Raw genomic sequence first — 16,521 nt, forward strand, 5'->3', positions numbered from 1 at the left:
GCCAAAAGCCTTCTTCACTGCCCTATTTACCTGTGACTCCACCTATTAAATACCCATCTGGTTCACTTGTGTCCTTTAGGGAAAGAAATCTGCCATCCTTACCGACATGTGACTCCAGATCCACTGCTCTCTCTGCAATGGGCCTCACAATTAAGTCACCTCAGTTCAAGGGCAATTAGAGATGGGCAACAAAGCTGGGTTAACCAGCAACACCCACACGACACAAAAGGATCATTTTTTAAAAATCCCGGTCATCGTGAAACAAAGGCTTTGCCAGGATTTTACGACCTCACTCAGGCGAGTCCAGAAATTTCCGCCTGAGGTCAACCGAGATTTCCGTTGTCAGATCCTTGCCCAATGCCGATTCTGTGGCGGGCAAGGTGGTAGAGTTCCGGCCATTTTCAGACTGCTTTCTGGCAGAGCTGGATGTTTACTGAGCCAGATGATGTGTATCCTGGAAGTCTGAAGGACGGCACAGTGGTTAGCGCTGCTGTCTCACAGCACCAGGGACCCAGTTTCGATTCTCTGCTTGGGTTACTCTCTGTGTAGAGTTTGCATGTTCTCCCCGTGTCTGCGTGGGTTTCCTCCAGGTGCTCCGATTTTCTCCCACAGTCCAAAAATGTGTGGGTTAGGTTGATTGGCCATGCCAAATTGACCCAAGTTTCGGGAGATTAGCAGGCTAAATATGTGGGGCGACGGGAATAGGGTGGGATTGTTGTTGGTATAGGTTGAATGGCCTCCCTCTGTACTGTAGGGATTCTATAATTCTATGAACAGTGCTTAGCATGAAGGAGAGGACATTTTGGACACTATTGTAATGAAGAATTCATTTGTGTATTGGAGCAAAATATTTTTCCAGCCGCGCTCTCCCCAAGACTGGAAAATCCTGCCCTCGGTCAACAGACCTTAGCGGTCCTGCCCGCTTTGATTCCTGTGGCAGGCGGAGCGGGAAAATTCCACCCATAGTGCTTGTATTTAAAAGAGTAACAAGACTCTAGTGATAAACCCTTGAGCCTTCAGTATTGCGTAAAATATTGAAAACTAAAGTAAGGACCAGCTTGGGGAATGCATCTAAAGTAAGAGTAAGAGCCAGCACCAGTTTTGTGAAGGAGAAGTCCTGCTTCAGAAACTCTTAAGACGTATTTGAGGATGTTGCAAATACAATATGGATGTCCCAAACCCATTTTATCATTAATTTGGACTTCAAAAAAGTCTTTGATGAGGCAGATGAAAGCCTGCTAATTAAAATTGATGGGAATCCAAGGAAGAATGTGCGATTAAATGTGAGCCCAGGTACTAAATGTGGAACAGTGAGTACTGGTGAGAGGCATTGTTTCAAATTGTTGGTGATGTAAAGTATATTACTGCGGGGACCAGAGCTTTGATCCTTGCTGTCTACATTAGGAGGCGGCACGGTGGCACAGTGGTTAGCACTGCTGCCTCACAATGCCAGCGACCCTGGTTCAATTCCGGCCTTGGGTGACTGTCTGTGTGGAGTTTGCACGTTCTCCCCGTGTCTGCGTGGGTTTCTTCCGGGTGCTCCGGTTTCCTCCCACAGTCCAAAGATGTACGGGTTAGGTTGATTGGCCATGATGAATTGTCCCTTAGTGTCAGGGGGATTAGGAGGGTAAATATGTGAGATTATGGGGATGGGACCAGGGTGAGATTGTTGTTGGTGCAGGCTCAATGGGCCAAATGGCCTCCTGCTGCACTATAGATTCGATAAATGATCTAGATACCGAAACCAATTGTAAGCTTAAATTTACAGCTAACGTTAAAAAAGAGAGCAAAGTGGGGGCCAGGATGGGCACCTTGCCAGCTGAGCAATGATGCTTGCAAGTGACGAAGCTACTTTCGCACCCGGTGTCATCGGTCTTTCTGTAATTAGATGTTGAAACTTTGACACATTGCCCGAGTTTTAAAATGGATACTCCTTGTGCTGGAGTGCGACATTTTGGCTTTCAATTCGGATCATTCCTGGGGTGTTATATACCAGGGATCTTGAATTGAAAACACAAAATGCTGGAAATACTCAGAAGGTCTGGCAGCATCTGTGGAGAGAGAAACAGAGTTAATCGCTCAGGTGGACATCAGACCAACCTGTTGAGTATTTCCAGCATTTTCTGTTTTTATGCCAGTTAGCATTGTTCAGAATCACTTCAGACCCCCTGAGATATTTCAAAGAACGGTATCTCAGACCCTGGAACGTTTGGAAGGAGTAATATGACATCTGGACAACATTCTCATGCACAGTTCGTCTTGGGGAGAAAATGACTTGTCGAGTGAGAGCAGTCCTCATTGTCCTATGAGAAGCAGATTTTACATTTTAAAAAGTCAAACGTGTATTTGCAAAGCTTGTGATGAAATTCTCAGGGCATGTTGGTTAGCCATAATTTCGGAAACTTGCACAAGGAAAACCAAGGATGTTTCCAAAGCTTAAAAACGTCATGGAATTACACAGATTCCATGGGATTGTCAATCAAGTAGGGCGGCACGGTGACACAGTGGTTAGCACTGCTGCCTCACAGTGCCAGGGACCCGGGTTCAATTCCGGCCTCGGGTGACTGTGTGGAGTTTGCACATTCTCCTCGTGTCTGCATGGGTTTCCTCCGGGTGCTCCGGTTTTCTCCCACAGTCCAAAAATGTGCGGGTTAGGTTGACTGGCCATGATAAATTGCCCCTTAGTGCCAGGGGGATTAGGACTGCAAATATGAGGGGTTACAGGGATGGAACCCGGGTGTTGTCGGTGCAGGTTCAATGGGCTAAATGGCCTCTTTCTGCACTGTAGATTCGATGATTCTAAAGTAGTCAAGTTCCGACCAAACTTGGTGGAAATCAATAGGATGTTGCAACGGCTATTGAGTCAAGGTCAACAGTGGTGCTGGAATGTGGACCAATTAAAATGCTATTGACAAGATCAAAAATCTCCTAATTTTACCAGAATTCTTGTGCACTGTGATCTGAAGTTGCCAGTGGATGCATCACCTACAGACTTGGACAGTGTTGTATCAAGTACAAAATTATGGATAAAGAAACCCAGTTTATTACCCTTCGAGATTGTTCACCGACAAAAGAAAAGACGTATGCAACCATTGAGAAAGTAACATACAGCAGCAATGTGAGGAGTAGATCAAAATAAGTGTGTTGCCAGAATAGATGGCTGGATTATACTTCTAACAACCCAGTATTTCATCAATACTTCAAACAGAGAAAATGTCTCACAATCATTGATGATTTCTTAGTTTTTAACAACAGACTAGTTATCCCTGTACTCTTTAAGTCAACATTCTCCAGAAAACCCATCAAAGTCACTTGGGAATAGCAACGTGCCAGGCAAAATCCCAACATGAGCCTGGTGACGAAGCAGCAGTCACTCCATTGAAGAGTTCACCTCCAATTGCCATGTGTGTGCAGTGAATAGCGAACAGCAGTGTCAACCAGTGGCATCCTCCATTTTCCTTTGAGGCCTGGGAATGGATTAATTTGAGTTTAAGGCTAAAGTTTTCATCATCATCAATGGCTGCCACTCCAAATGGCTTGATGTGAGTAGACTGCACAGCACCACGGCAGAGGCCATCACTAAAAAGAATCTTCACAACACACGGTATCCCAGACATTGTGATGTCAAACAACGCACCTCAGTTTGCCAATGAGCTGATCCACAACTTTGTGCAGAATGGGGTTTCATGCAGGTGATTAGTTTACCTGGATATCCTCAGCAAAACGGAGATGCAAAGAGTTCAGATGATCAAAGAATTGATGAAAAAGAAGAAGGATCTTAGCTTAGCTCTTCTTCAATAGAGAACACCCCACAAAGACCAGGTTCTCCCCGTCAGACCCATTGATGGGAAGATGACTGCAAACATAACTTCCAGCTCTACAATAAACACCACTCCTAACATTTCCTCTGATGATTGTGAGATGATTAGAAAACATGAGAGGCAACAAAGAGATAGTCACGCTCATAAATTCAACTTCAGGCACAGCTGGGGGAGAGAATGTGATACAAGATCAAGAGAAAGAAAGCCTTGCAATAGAAAGAACTCCACAAAGAAGGTTTTGTCGGATTCATAAATATCAGAAGGAAACTAAGAGCCTTGACATCATTGGGAAGGAAACCAATAGAACCTTGGGCATAGTATTTAGATACGGATGGAGACAAGGAGCCAGAAACAAATGTAAACTCTATAGCTGCCTCGATGGAATACACTCGTATCGAACAGTGAGAACGTGCAGTTCTTGAGCAGTGCTATGGCTGTCTGCAGCCATCTTTGGGAACTAGTAAAAGGATATTGCTTATTCATTCCTGGGATGTGGGCGTCACTGGCTATGCCTGCATTTATTGCCCATCCCCAATTGTCTTTGAGAGTGTGACAAAGTGTTGACATAGCCCTTACAAAGCTGCTATCTTAAGAATCACTTTGTTTATAAATGTATTGTGTGTGAGAATAAGTGGTTACAAGGGATTTGTAATTTTAAAGTATACAAGACACATCCTTTACTTCACGTGGGAAAAACGAACGTAGGTACTGGAGGCACACAGTTCGTCGGGGAGTTGGGAGCACGATCCCTTGGAAAAGCTTGAGGCTGTTTAGATTAAAAATTCTGCTTTTCAAATCTTAAACACGTATCAATTATACAGTTAATAACTATTCCCTCTGCTCTTCATTGTAATTAACTTCCACTTTCATTCATAACCTGTGCTTGATTTATTTGATTTGATTTATTGTCACATGTATTAGTAGACAGTGAAGAGTATTGTTTCTTGCGTGCTATACAGACAAAGCATATCGTCCATAGAGAAGGAAACAAAAGAGTGCAGAATGTAGTGTTACAGTCATAGCTAGGGTGTAGAGAAAGATCAACTTAATGCAAGGTCGGTCCATTCAAAAGTCTGATGGCAGCAGGGAAGAAGCTGTTCTTGAGTCGGCTGGTACGTGACCTCAGACTTTTATATATTTTTCCCAACGGAAGAAGGTGGAAGAGAGCATGTCCGGGGTGAGTGGGGTCCTTGATTGTGCTGGTTGCTTTGGGAAAGTGGTGTGGTTAACAGTGTCAAAAGCTGCAAACATCAGAAACACGTGGAGGGAAAGTTTCCTTGATTATGCTGGCTAGTTTGCCGAGGCAGCGGGAAGTGCAGACCGCGTCAATGGATGGGAGGCTGGTTTGCGTGATGCATTGGGCTACGTTCACGACCCTTTGTAGTTTCTTGCCCTCTTGGGCAGAGCAGGAGCCACACCAAGCTGTGATACAACCAGAAAGAATGTTTTCTATGGTGCATCTGTAAAAGTTGGTGAGAGTTCTAGCTGACATGTCAAATCTCCTTACTCTACCATCCATTGGCACCCCACTAAATGCCAATCATTCCCAAACCAAAAAACCCCCCCGCCATAAATGGTACGTCAAACATCAGCTTAGAAACATGTGGCCAACAAAAGTTAATTTGTTCCTCGCTGCAGTGAAATTGATGCAGACCTGAGTGCGTCCCAGATGTGCCCTTGCGTTTTTCGGAAACACTTGTTCTAATAACGTTCAGTAAGTGCAGAGAAAAAAGAACAAGTGGAGAAATAATTTTCATATGCATTACATTCATAAGTGAGCGCAGATTACTATTTGAAAATGAACTTGCAAACCCAGTCTTGATGAGAGACACGGCACACCGTGTTGAATATTATATGTGTGCATTTATTGTTGGCACTGTTCTGGCTTTAACATCCATGACAGGGTGCAACCTAGTAATTTCCTTTTGGAGAAAGTGATACTTTTATTTACCACGCTATTGCTTTTTATCTTGCTGGCTTAGTAGGTGACAAGTAATTTATTGTGGCAGATTTTAATAAATGCTGCCAGTATTCAAAATCTATCAATTGCTCTGTGCTGTGCTTGAAATATTAGTTTGTCTTTCTGCTCCTGAAGCTTTTGAAATGGGTTTCATTGTGTACTTAGCGTCCGATTCTCTTTTTCAGAATAATTTGCAACGATGGCCACGGAATCTGGCACGGATTCGGAGTTGACGCAAGTTCAGCAGGAACCCCCTCAGCCGGAGCAGCAACCTGTCGCGCAACAAGAGGTGACAGCTCATAAAGAACAGAAGCTAGCAGACACCGACACGAACCAGCAGGAGCAGGTAATGGCGGGCCCCGTTTGCGATCCTTTTGTTTTGTTCCATCTTGGCCGTTGCGTTTTCTCATATGACAGTGTGTATTTAAGGGTGGCACGGTGGCACAGTGGTTTAGCACTGCTGCCTCACAGCGCCAGGGACCCACGTTCAATTCTGGCCTTGGGTGACTGTCTGTGTGGAGATGGCACCTTCTCCCCATGTCAGGGGATTATGAGGGTAAATACATGGGGTTACAGGGATAGAGCCTGGGTAGGATTGTTGTCAGTGCCAATTCAGTGAGTGAAATGGCCTCCTCCTGCATTGGAGGGATTCTATGACTGTTGCTAATTTACAAAAGTGTCCAAATGACGTGGTGATGTGCTGGCATGGTGCCTGGAATAGAACCATAGAAAGGTTACAACACAGAAGGAGGCCATTCAGCCCATCTTGTCCATGCCAGCCCGAGGACACCCTTGGTGCCCTTTCTAATTCCACCTTCCTGCATCCAGCCCATTGCCCTGTAGATTACAGCACTTACGGTACAGATCCAAGTAGGTTTTAAAAGAATTTAGGGTCTCTGCCTTCCCCACCAACTCGGGTAGCAAATTCCAGACACCCACCACCGCCTTTGCGGAATAAAAAGTTTTTCCTCATATCCCCTCTTCACCTACTGCCACTTATTTTGAATCTTTTTTTTAGTACTTTTCCAATTCAATCAAATCAAGTCCAATTCAGAGTCTCAACAAGTTGAGACATTTCCGATCCAAGCTGACAAGACAGGGCAAGCGACCATTTACCCTGTCCTGGGCCTGATCTACATGAGCCAAGCTGATTGGAGGAGGGGCAGGACTTCCTCCTCCAAGGCTTGATCTCATTTGCATCTTAGCCAAAAGGCCAAGATGCCGCTTTTAAAAATTGCTCCATATGAAAATGAAGCTTAAATGCAACCCAATGACCTCAACCAAGTGCAGCATCCAATCCATACTACACTTGATCTTAGCCAAAAGGACCTATTATGAAAGTTGCTTTTCTCAGCGCAATTAGAGAAATATTCAAATTGCAGTGCAAGATTTTAAAAAGGGTGTTTGTAGGGTTGCCAACCCTTCAGGCTTGGCCTGGCGTCTCCATGACATCACCATGTGCAATCCTGTGGTTACAAAAAACATTCTGTCCCTTTAAAAAAAAATTGTTTTTTGCATTTTCTTTGAACATTTCTCTTTTTCCCCCATTTTTCAATATTTTTATATCCAGTTTAAAAAGAGCTGATTGGCTGACAACCAAGCATCATCCAATTGTGTAATGAGCCATTTTTGCTTTCCAATTGGCGAAGGAAGGCAGTACGTCACAAGGATGGATGCATTGGCCAACGAATGGCTGAAGCCTTATGATAAAACCGCCAGGGGGCACAATTGTTAGCACTGCTGCCCAGGGGGCACAGTTGTTAGCACTGCTGCCACACAGCGCCAGGAACCCGGGTTCGATTCCTGGCTTGGGTCACTGTCTGTGCAGCGTCTGCACCTTCTCCCCATGTCTGCGTGGGTTTCCTCCGGGTGCTCCGGTTTCCTCCCACAGTCTGAAAGACGTGCTGGTTAGGTGCATTGACCATGCTAAATTCGCCCTCGGTGTACCCAAACAGGCGGCAGAGTGTGACAACTAGAGGATTTTCACAGTAACTTCATTTCCATGTTAATGTGAGCCTAGTTGTGACACGAATGAATAAGCTAAAAAGGGATATTTAATCACCTTTGGCAACCCGAGATAGAACATAGAACATTACAGCGCAGTACAGGCCCTTCGGCGCTCGATGTTGCACCGACCAGTGAAACCAAACTAAAGCCCATCTAACATACACTATTCCAATATCATCCATATGTTTATCCAATAACCATTTGAATGCTCTTAATGTTGACGAGTCCACTACTGCTGCAGGCAAGGCATTCCACGCCCTTACTACTCTCTGAGTAAAGAACCTACCTCTAACATCTGTCCTATATCTATCACCCCTCAATTTAAAGCTATGTCCCCTCGTGTTAGCCATCACCATCCAAAGAAAAAGGCTCTCACTATCCACCCTATCTAATCCTCTGATCATCTTGTATGCCTCTATTAAGTCACCTCTTAACCTTCTTCTCTCTAATGAAAACAACCTCAAGCCCCTCAGCCTTTCCTCATACGATTTTCCCACCATACCAGGCAACATCCTGGTAAATCTCCTCTGCACCCTTTCCAACACTTCCACATCCTTCCTATAATGCGGCGACCAGAACTGTACGCAATACTCCAAGTGTGGCCGCACCAGAGTTTTGTACAGTTGCAACATGACCTCCTGGCTCCGAAACTCAATCCCTCTATCAATAAAAGCTAACACACCGTACACCTTCTTAACAACCCTATCAACCTGGGTGCCAACTTTCAGGGATCTATGCACATGGACACCCAGATCCCTCTGTTCATCCACACTACCAAGTACTAGCCCAGTACTCTGTATTCCTGTAACTCCTTCCAAAGTGAATCACCTCACACTTTTCCGCATTAAACTCCATTTGCCACCTCTCAGCCCAGCTCTGCAGCTTATCTATGTCCCTCTGTAACCTGCTACTTCCCTCCGCACTGTCTACTCCACCGAGTTTAGTGTCATCTGCAAATTTACTAACCCATCCTTCTATGCCCTCATCCAGGTCATTAATAAAAATGACAAACAGCAGTGGCCCTAAAACAGATCCTTGCGGTACACCACTAGTAACTGAACTCCATGATGAATATTTCCCATCAACCACCACCCTCTGTTTTCTTACAGCTAGCCAATTCCTGATCCAAACCACTAAATCACCCTCAATCCCATGTGTCCGTATTTTCTGCAAAAGCTTACCATGGGGAACCTTATCAAACGCTTTGCTGAAATCCATATACACCACATCAACCGCTTTACCCTCATCCACCTCTTTGGTCACCTTCTCAAAGAACTCAATAAGGTTTGTGAGGCACGACCTACCCGTCACAAAACCGTGCTGACTATCCCTAATCAAATTATTCCTTTCCAGGTGATTATAAATCCTATCTCTTATAATCCTTTCCAAAACTTTGCCCACAACAGAAGTAAGGCTCACCGGTCTATAATTACCAGGGTTGTCCCAATTCCCCTTTTTGAACAAGGGGACAACATTTGCTATCCTCCAGTCTTCTGGCACTGTTCCAGTAGACAATGACGACCCAAAGATCAGAGCCAAAGTCTCTGCAATCTCCTCTCTAGCCTCCCAGAGAATCCTAGGATAAATCCCATCCGGCCCAGGGGACTTATCTATTTTTACCCTTTCCAGAATTGCTAACACCTCCTCCTTATGAACATCAATCCCATCCAGTCCAACAGCCTGCATCTCAGTACTCCCCTCGACACTGTCCCTCTCCAGTGTGAATACTGATGAAAAATATTCATTTAGTGCCTCTCCTATCTCTTCAGACTCCACGCACAACTTCCCACTCCTGTCCTTGACTGGCCCTAATCTTACCCTCGTCATTCTTTTACTCCTGACATACCTATAGAAAGCTTTAGGGTTTTCCTTGATCCTACCTGTCAAAGACTTCTCATGTCCCCTCCTGGCTCTTCTTAACTCTTTCTTTAGGTCCTTCCTGGCTAACTTGTAACTCTCAAGCTCCCTAACTGAGCCTTCACGTCTCATCTTAACATAAGTCTCCTTCTTCCTCTTCACAAGAGATTCAACCTCCTTAGTAAACCACGGTTCCCTCACACGTCTGCTTCCTCCCTGCCTGACAGGTACATATTTATCAAGGGCGCGTCGTAGCTGTTCCTTGAACAAGTTCCACATTTCAATTGTGCCCATCCCCTGCAGTTTCCTTCCCCAACCTATGCCACCTAAATCTCGCCTAATCACATCATAATTTCCTTTCCCCCAGCTATAACTCTTGCCCTTTGGTATATACCTATCCTTTTCCATTGCTAAGGTAAACGTAATCGAATTGTGGTCACTGTCACCAAAGTGCTCACCTACCTCCAAATCTAACAGCTGGCCTGGTTCATTACCTGGTACCAAATCCAATGTGGCCTCGCCTCTTGTTGGTCTATCTACATACTGTGTCAGGAAGCCTTCCTGCACACATTGGACAAAAACCGACCCCTCCAAAGTACTTGAACTATAGCTTTTCCAGTCAATATTTGTAAAGTTAAAGTCCCCCAGTACAACTACCCTGTTACTTTCGCTCCTATCCAGAATCATCTTTGCAATTTTTTCCTCTACATCTCTGGAACTTTTCGGAGGTCTATAAGAAACTCCCAACAGGGTGACCTCTCCTTTCCTGTTTCTAACCTCAGCCCAAACTACCTCAGTAGACGAGTCCTCATCAAAAGTCCTTTCTGCCACTGTAATACTATCCTTGACTAACAATGCCACACCTCCCCCTCTTTTACCACCTTCCCTGCACTTACTGAAACATCTAAACCCTGGAACCTGCAACAACCATTCCTGTCCCTGCTCTGTCCATGTCTCCGAGATGGCCACAACATCGAAATCCCAGGTACCAACCCATTCTGCAAGTTCACCCACCTTATTCCGGATGCTCCTGGTGTTGAAGTATACACACTTCAAACCACCTTCCTGCCTGCCAGTACACTCCTGCGACCCTGAAACCTCATCCATGACCTCGCTACTCTCAACCTCCTGCACACCGGAGCTACAATTCAGGTACCCACCCCCCTGCTGAATTAGTTTAAACCCTCCCGAAGAGCATTAGCAAATTTCCCCCCCAAGATATTGGTACCCCTCTGATTCAGGTGCAGACCATCCTGTTTGTAGAGGTCCCACCTACCCCAGAAAGAGCCCCAATTGTCTAGGTATCTGAAACCCTCCCTCCTGCACCATCCCTGTAACCACGTGTTCAACTGCTCTTTCCCAATTCCTCTCCTCACTATCACGTGGCACAGGTAACAAACCAGAGAAAACAACTCTGTTTGTTCTAGCCCTAAGCTTCCACCCTAACTCCCTGAAATACTGCCTTACATCCCCACCCCTTTTCCTACCTATGCCTTGAGTACCTATGTGAACCACATAGGTAATTGGTTATTTTTTATCCCCGTTATTCACCAATTAGAACAAAGAAAAACTGATGGCCATAAGTAATGTTGCTCCCTTAAAAACAGGCTCGAATGATATTGTTATTGGAAATCAGGAAATGGCAGATTAACAGAACAGCTACTATGCAGCAGTCTTCAGCATAGACTAGAGGATGAAGAGAAAGTACCAAAGATCCAAGTAAAACTAAAAATAAATTAACGAGATAAATTAGTCTGATCACGGACTGGACCCGTGAATCCCGCCCAGTAATTGAGAAATTAATTGAGATTAAAGATAGATGAATTCTCAGTTGTGTCTTCCCGAGGGTAATGCAGGAAGTATGTGAGAGGATTGCTGATACATTTGCCACGATCTTCCAAAACTCTCGATTCAGGAGAAGTTGGAAAATTACTAGTGTTACTCCATGATTTATGAAGTTTGAAATAGATAAACCTGGAGTTTACAGGCCAGTAAGTTTAATCTCAGTTGTGGGAAAATTTACTCAAATTTAGTCTTTGAGATGGAATGACTGAGCATTGGGACAGATATGACCTGATCAGAATGCCGACATGAATTTGTAAAGGTTCCATCATGTTCGATGAACCTCGTTGAATTTTTTTTTTGGAGGACGTAACAAACTTAATAGATGGGACTTGTGTCTGTGGGTATTAGTTATATTGACTGCCACAAAGTATTTGACAAGATTCCCTGGAAGAGACGATTGACAAAAATGAGAGCTCGTGGATTTGGAAGCAACCTATTTCCATGGCGAGAGAGAGGAATAGAAACTGCTGGGAATACTCAGTAAATCAGGCAGCACCTGTGGAGAGAGAAAAACGTTAATGTTTTAGGTCGGTGCCATTTATCCAGAATCAGAAAATCTTAGAAAGTAGACAGGCTGGAAAAGGCTGTCAGATGGTGGGGAACAAAAGGGAAAGTCTGCGACAGGATGGAAGGGAGAAGAGATTAAGCCAAAAATAAATGTGAATGGGATGATTAAATAAACAAAAGGTTTTAAAGTTTATTTGTTAGTGTCACAAGTAAGGCTTACATTAACACAGCAATGAAGTTACTGTGAAAATACCCTAGTCGCCTAGGACGCTTTGGGTACACCGAGAGAGAATTTAGCATGGCCCGTGCACCTCACCAGCATGTCTTTCAGATGGTGAACTTGGAAAAAAAAACATCAGAATGTAACAACTACTAAACACATCAAAATTAAATAATACTAAATCACTCGAGCCCTGAGTAGCATAGCTTCTGTGTCTCAGCAGCAACACTCCAGAAATGCAGTTCAACTTTTTGTTTGCTCTGTATTCCCACTCTCTAAGCCGGATTCTCCAGTCTCTCCCGTGGCAAGACCCATTACGAGAGAGAATGGAAAAATTGGCATTCCAGCCAAAAGTCTATTCACTTTCAGCGGCACTGGAAAATCCCAGTCATCAACAAGGACAGAAGATTTCAGCCTCTCTCTCTCTTGCTCTTTGTCGCTCCTTTCCATGTTTTGCTCTCTCCTATCTCCCCACACACAGACACACACACGCGCGCCTTTTAGCATTCTTTCTCTCTACACCCTGTCTCTGCCCTCTTCTATCCCACCTTCTGTCTCTCTCTCTTTCCCTGTGTTTCCACTGCCACTCTCCCCCTCCCACACCACACTGCCACGCCCTCTCCTTTCCCCACATGGGCGCATTCTCTCGCACTCCCCTTTCCCCATGCACTCATGTTCTCTCGCAGCGTCCATTCCTTGCCCCACGGGCGCGTGCGCTTCCCCTGCCCCCCCAATACGCCACGTTCCCCCCCCCACCACCACCACCACCTGAGTGCATCGAATGGATGTGACCCCATCTTCGCAGGTTGCAGGAGCTGAGCCCCTCTCCCACAGTATTCCACGGAAGAAGCTGGGGATGGAGTACGATGGGGCAGTGCTGGAAGCCGGTGGGCAATTGCTTCCTCATGTCCCCATCTCACCTCTGCCCTGGTTACTGACAGTTTATGATCCAATTAGTGGCTGGCAGCTTCTCCTCCTTGGCCTGCTCCTGGATCTGGGGCCTTGCTCTCGCCCCACAGCCTAGGCCTCTGGTGACTGCGGTGGTAGCACCAGCATCAAAACATGGTGGCGGCTGGCCCAGAGTGTGGGAACCTAGAGTGCAGACAATGTAAAATTGAACATAGCAACATAAATCCGATGCAAGGTCCTGAAGAGCAAACAATGTTAAAACTAAATCATTTTAAGTGGGGCAGTTTATAGTGAAGACTTATTATACTGGGACAGATTATAGATTACCAAAACCCTACCATCTTCCCTTCTTTACCCAAGCTAAGTTCTTTTTCTAAAGTTTATTTATTAGTCACAAGTAAGGCTTACATTAACACCGCAATGAAGTTACTGTGAAATTCCCATAGTCGCCACAGTCCGGTGCCTGTTTGGGTCAATGCACCTAACCAATGCACCTTTCAGAATATGGGAGAAAACTGGGGCACCCGGAGGAAACCTGTGCAGACACGGGGAGAATGTGCAAACTGCATACAGACAGTGACCCAAGCCGGGAATCGATTCCGGGTCCTGGCGCTGTGAAACAACAGTGCTAACCACTGTGCTACCGTGCCATCCAGTTCCGGGCAGGACAGTCCATGGTTGACCTTCCTGCCCCACTTTCAGTTGTGGCCTTTAAATGGCCAGTTCATGACCATGTAAGGACTTGATTTTCCTGGTGCTGGTATTAACCCAGTAGCAGACAGGCCTTTTGCCATACCGCGTGTACCGCAGATAAACCTGTTCTGGCTGCTTGTCAAGTCCAGGACTCCCTTGATCAAAGCACTCAATGTCCGCTCAAGGAGCTGGATATCAGGAAGCGTGAGAAGGGGTGTTACTGCTCAGACTTACCCCCCTTGTCCTTGCAGCTGAATATCTTGCAACCCTCTCCTTGCAATCTCCAGCCCCTGAAACCCTTTCCCCTCTGTATGGCTTAGCTGTGGCCTGGGTTGCTCTGCGATCCTGGGACTCTGGTTCCTGTGCTTCCGGCAGCAGGGTTGGGGCAACTGATTGACCACAAGCTGTCAGTAGGCAAGACCTCCGATCTCATGGTTTCGATTCCAATGGAAAGGCCGCCATTGGCTTTGCCATTGACTAATCGGCTTGTAGTTTAGCAGGCCATTCAGAAAATAAAAGGGTGGGTTTTTCACCGGCTCTCTAACCTGCGGCTAAGACCCAGTTGCGCCAAGATTCCTCCTTGTGTCTGGGATTCTGGAAGGTGGGAAGGGTGGAGGTCAAAGGGCAGGTGTCGCATCTCTTCTAGTTGAATTGGAAGAATCCCTACAGCGCAGAAGATGGCCATTCAGCCCATCGAATTGGCACACATTCCGACAGAGCATCTGCCCTGTACCCGTAACCCCACACGTTTATCCCACACATCTTGGGACACTGAAGGGCAATTTAGCATGGCCAATCCACCTAACCTGCACATCTTTGGACTGTGGGAGGAAACCGGAGCACTCACAGGAAACCCACACAGACACGGGGAGAACATGCAAACTCCAACAGAGAGTCACCCAAGACTGGAATTGAACCCAGGTCCCTGGCACTGTGAGCCAGCAGTGCTCACCACTGTGCCACCGTGCTGCCCGTGGGAAGGTGCGGTTGTAATTGGGGGTGATTGAGGAGTGGACCGGGGTATTGTGAAGAAAACCACCCCTTCAGAATATCGAGAGAAGAGGAGAGGAATGATATCTGATTGTTATCCTGCTGGACGTGGGAAAAATGACAGAGGATGACCTGTTGACTGCGGAGGCTCGTGGAGCAGAAGGTGGAAAAAAGCCGAATGTGGTTCTGGGAAGTGAGGGAAAGGAATGGGAGCAAGTGTGTATCAAATAGGATGCGGGTGAATCCTTAGTTGAAGGGAAGACATAGGGATGGGGCCTTTGTTATAAGGCAGAATATATTGGTTAGTGATGACTGATATGTACCCTAATTGATACGAGGTGATGTGTGTTATTCCACAAGGATTTGGACTGAGGTCTTGAGCTTTTCATCGTATTTATAGAAAACATGGATGCAGGAATAGAGAACTGTGCATCTAAGTTTGCTGACAACAGTAAGTTAGGTAGCACAGTAAATAGTGTAGATAGGGAGCAATAATTGCAAAGGAACATTGATAGGTTAAATGAGTGGGCAAAGCTGTGACAGATGGAGTTCATTGCAGGAAAGTGCATATGGTAGCCCACTTTGGACAGAAAAACGCAAGCTTAGATGGAAAGAAAGATAAATAGTGAGAGGCCAGGAAATGTAGATGAGCAAAGTGGTTGAGGGTTCAAGGACATAAATCACCACAAACTAGTGACGAGGGGTGCACAGTGGTTAGCAGTGCTGCCTCACAGCACCAGGGATCCAGGTTCAATTCCGGCCTCGGGTCACTGTGGGGAGTTTGCATGTTCTCCCCGTGTCTGCGTGGGTTTCCTCCGGGTGCTCCAGTTTCCTCCCACAGTCCAAAGATGTGCGGGTTAGGTTGATTGGCCATGCTAAATTGACCCTTAGTGTCAGGGGGATTAGCAGGGTAAATGTGTGGGGTTACCGGAATAGGGCCTGGGTGGGATTGCAGTCAGTACAGACTAGATGTGCTGAATGATCTGCTTCTGTACTGTAGGGATTCTATAAAGAAGAACAAAGAAAATTACAGCACAGGAACAGGCCCTTCAGCCCTCCAAGCCTGCACCGACCATGCTGCCCAACTGAATTAAAGCCCCCTACCCTTCCGGGGACCATATTCCTCTATTCTCATCCTATTCATGTATTTGTCAAGATGCCCCTTAAAAGTCAGTATCATATCTGCTTCCACTACCTCCTCCAGCAGCCAATTCCAGGCACCCACCACTCTCTGTGTAAAAAACACTTGCTTCAGAGTGCAGAGAAGGTTCATCAGGTTGATACCAGAGATGAGGGGTGTTGATTATGAGGAGAGACTGAGCAGATTGGGTTTGTATTCGTTGGAATTTAGAAGGCTGAGGGGGGATCTTATAGAGACCTATAAGATAATGAAGGGGCTGGATAGGGTAGAGATGGAGAGATTCTTTCCACTTAGAAAGGAAACTAGAACTAGAGGGCACAGCCTCAAAATAAAGGGGGGTTAGTTTAGGACAGAGTTGAGGAGGAACAACGTCTCTCAGAGGGTGGTGAATCTCTGGAATTCTCTGCCCACTGAAGTGGTGGAGGCTACCTTGTTGAATATGTTTAAATCACGGATAGATGGATTCCTGATCGGTAAGGGAATTAGGGTTATAGGGATCAGGCGGGTAAGTGGAACTGATCCACTGCAGATCAGCCATGATCTTATTGAATGGCGGGGCAGGCTCGAGGGG

At 45.8% G+C, this 16,521-nt stretch overlaps 1 protein-coding gene across 14 annotated transcripts in view; it reads left to right on the forward strand.

Annotated features, from left to right (window-relative positions):
• LOC144508578 (band 4.1-like protein 1) overlaps positions 1 to 16,521 on the forward strand; it is a 290,684-nt gene that overhangs the window by 135,768 nt on the left and 138,395 nt on the right. For all 14 annotated transcript variants that reach the window (XM_078236670.1, XM_078236672.1, XM_078236665.1 and 11 more), the window contains exon 2: positions 5,967 to 6,127. In XM_078236670.1, coding sequence (XP_078092796.1) covers positions 5,981 to 6,127 — 147 coding nt within the window. In that variant the 5' untranslated portion in view covers positions 5,967 to 5,980. The remainder of the gene's footprint in view (positions 1 to 5,966; positions 6,128 to 16,521) is intronic.

Source organism: Mustelus asterias, chromosome 20 (assembly GCF_964213995.1).
Source record: "Mustelus asterias chromosome 20, sMusAst1.hap1.1, whole genome shotgun sequence".
Taxonomy (NCBI): domain Eukaryota; kingdom Metazoa; phylum Chordata; class Chondrichthyes; order Carcharhiniformes; family Triakidae; genus Mustelus; species Mustelus asterias.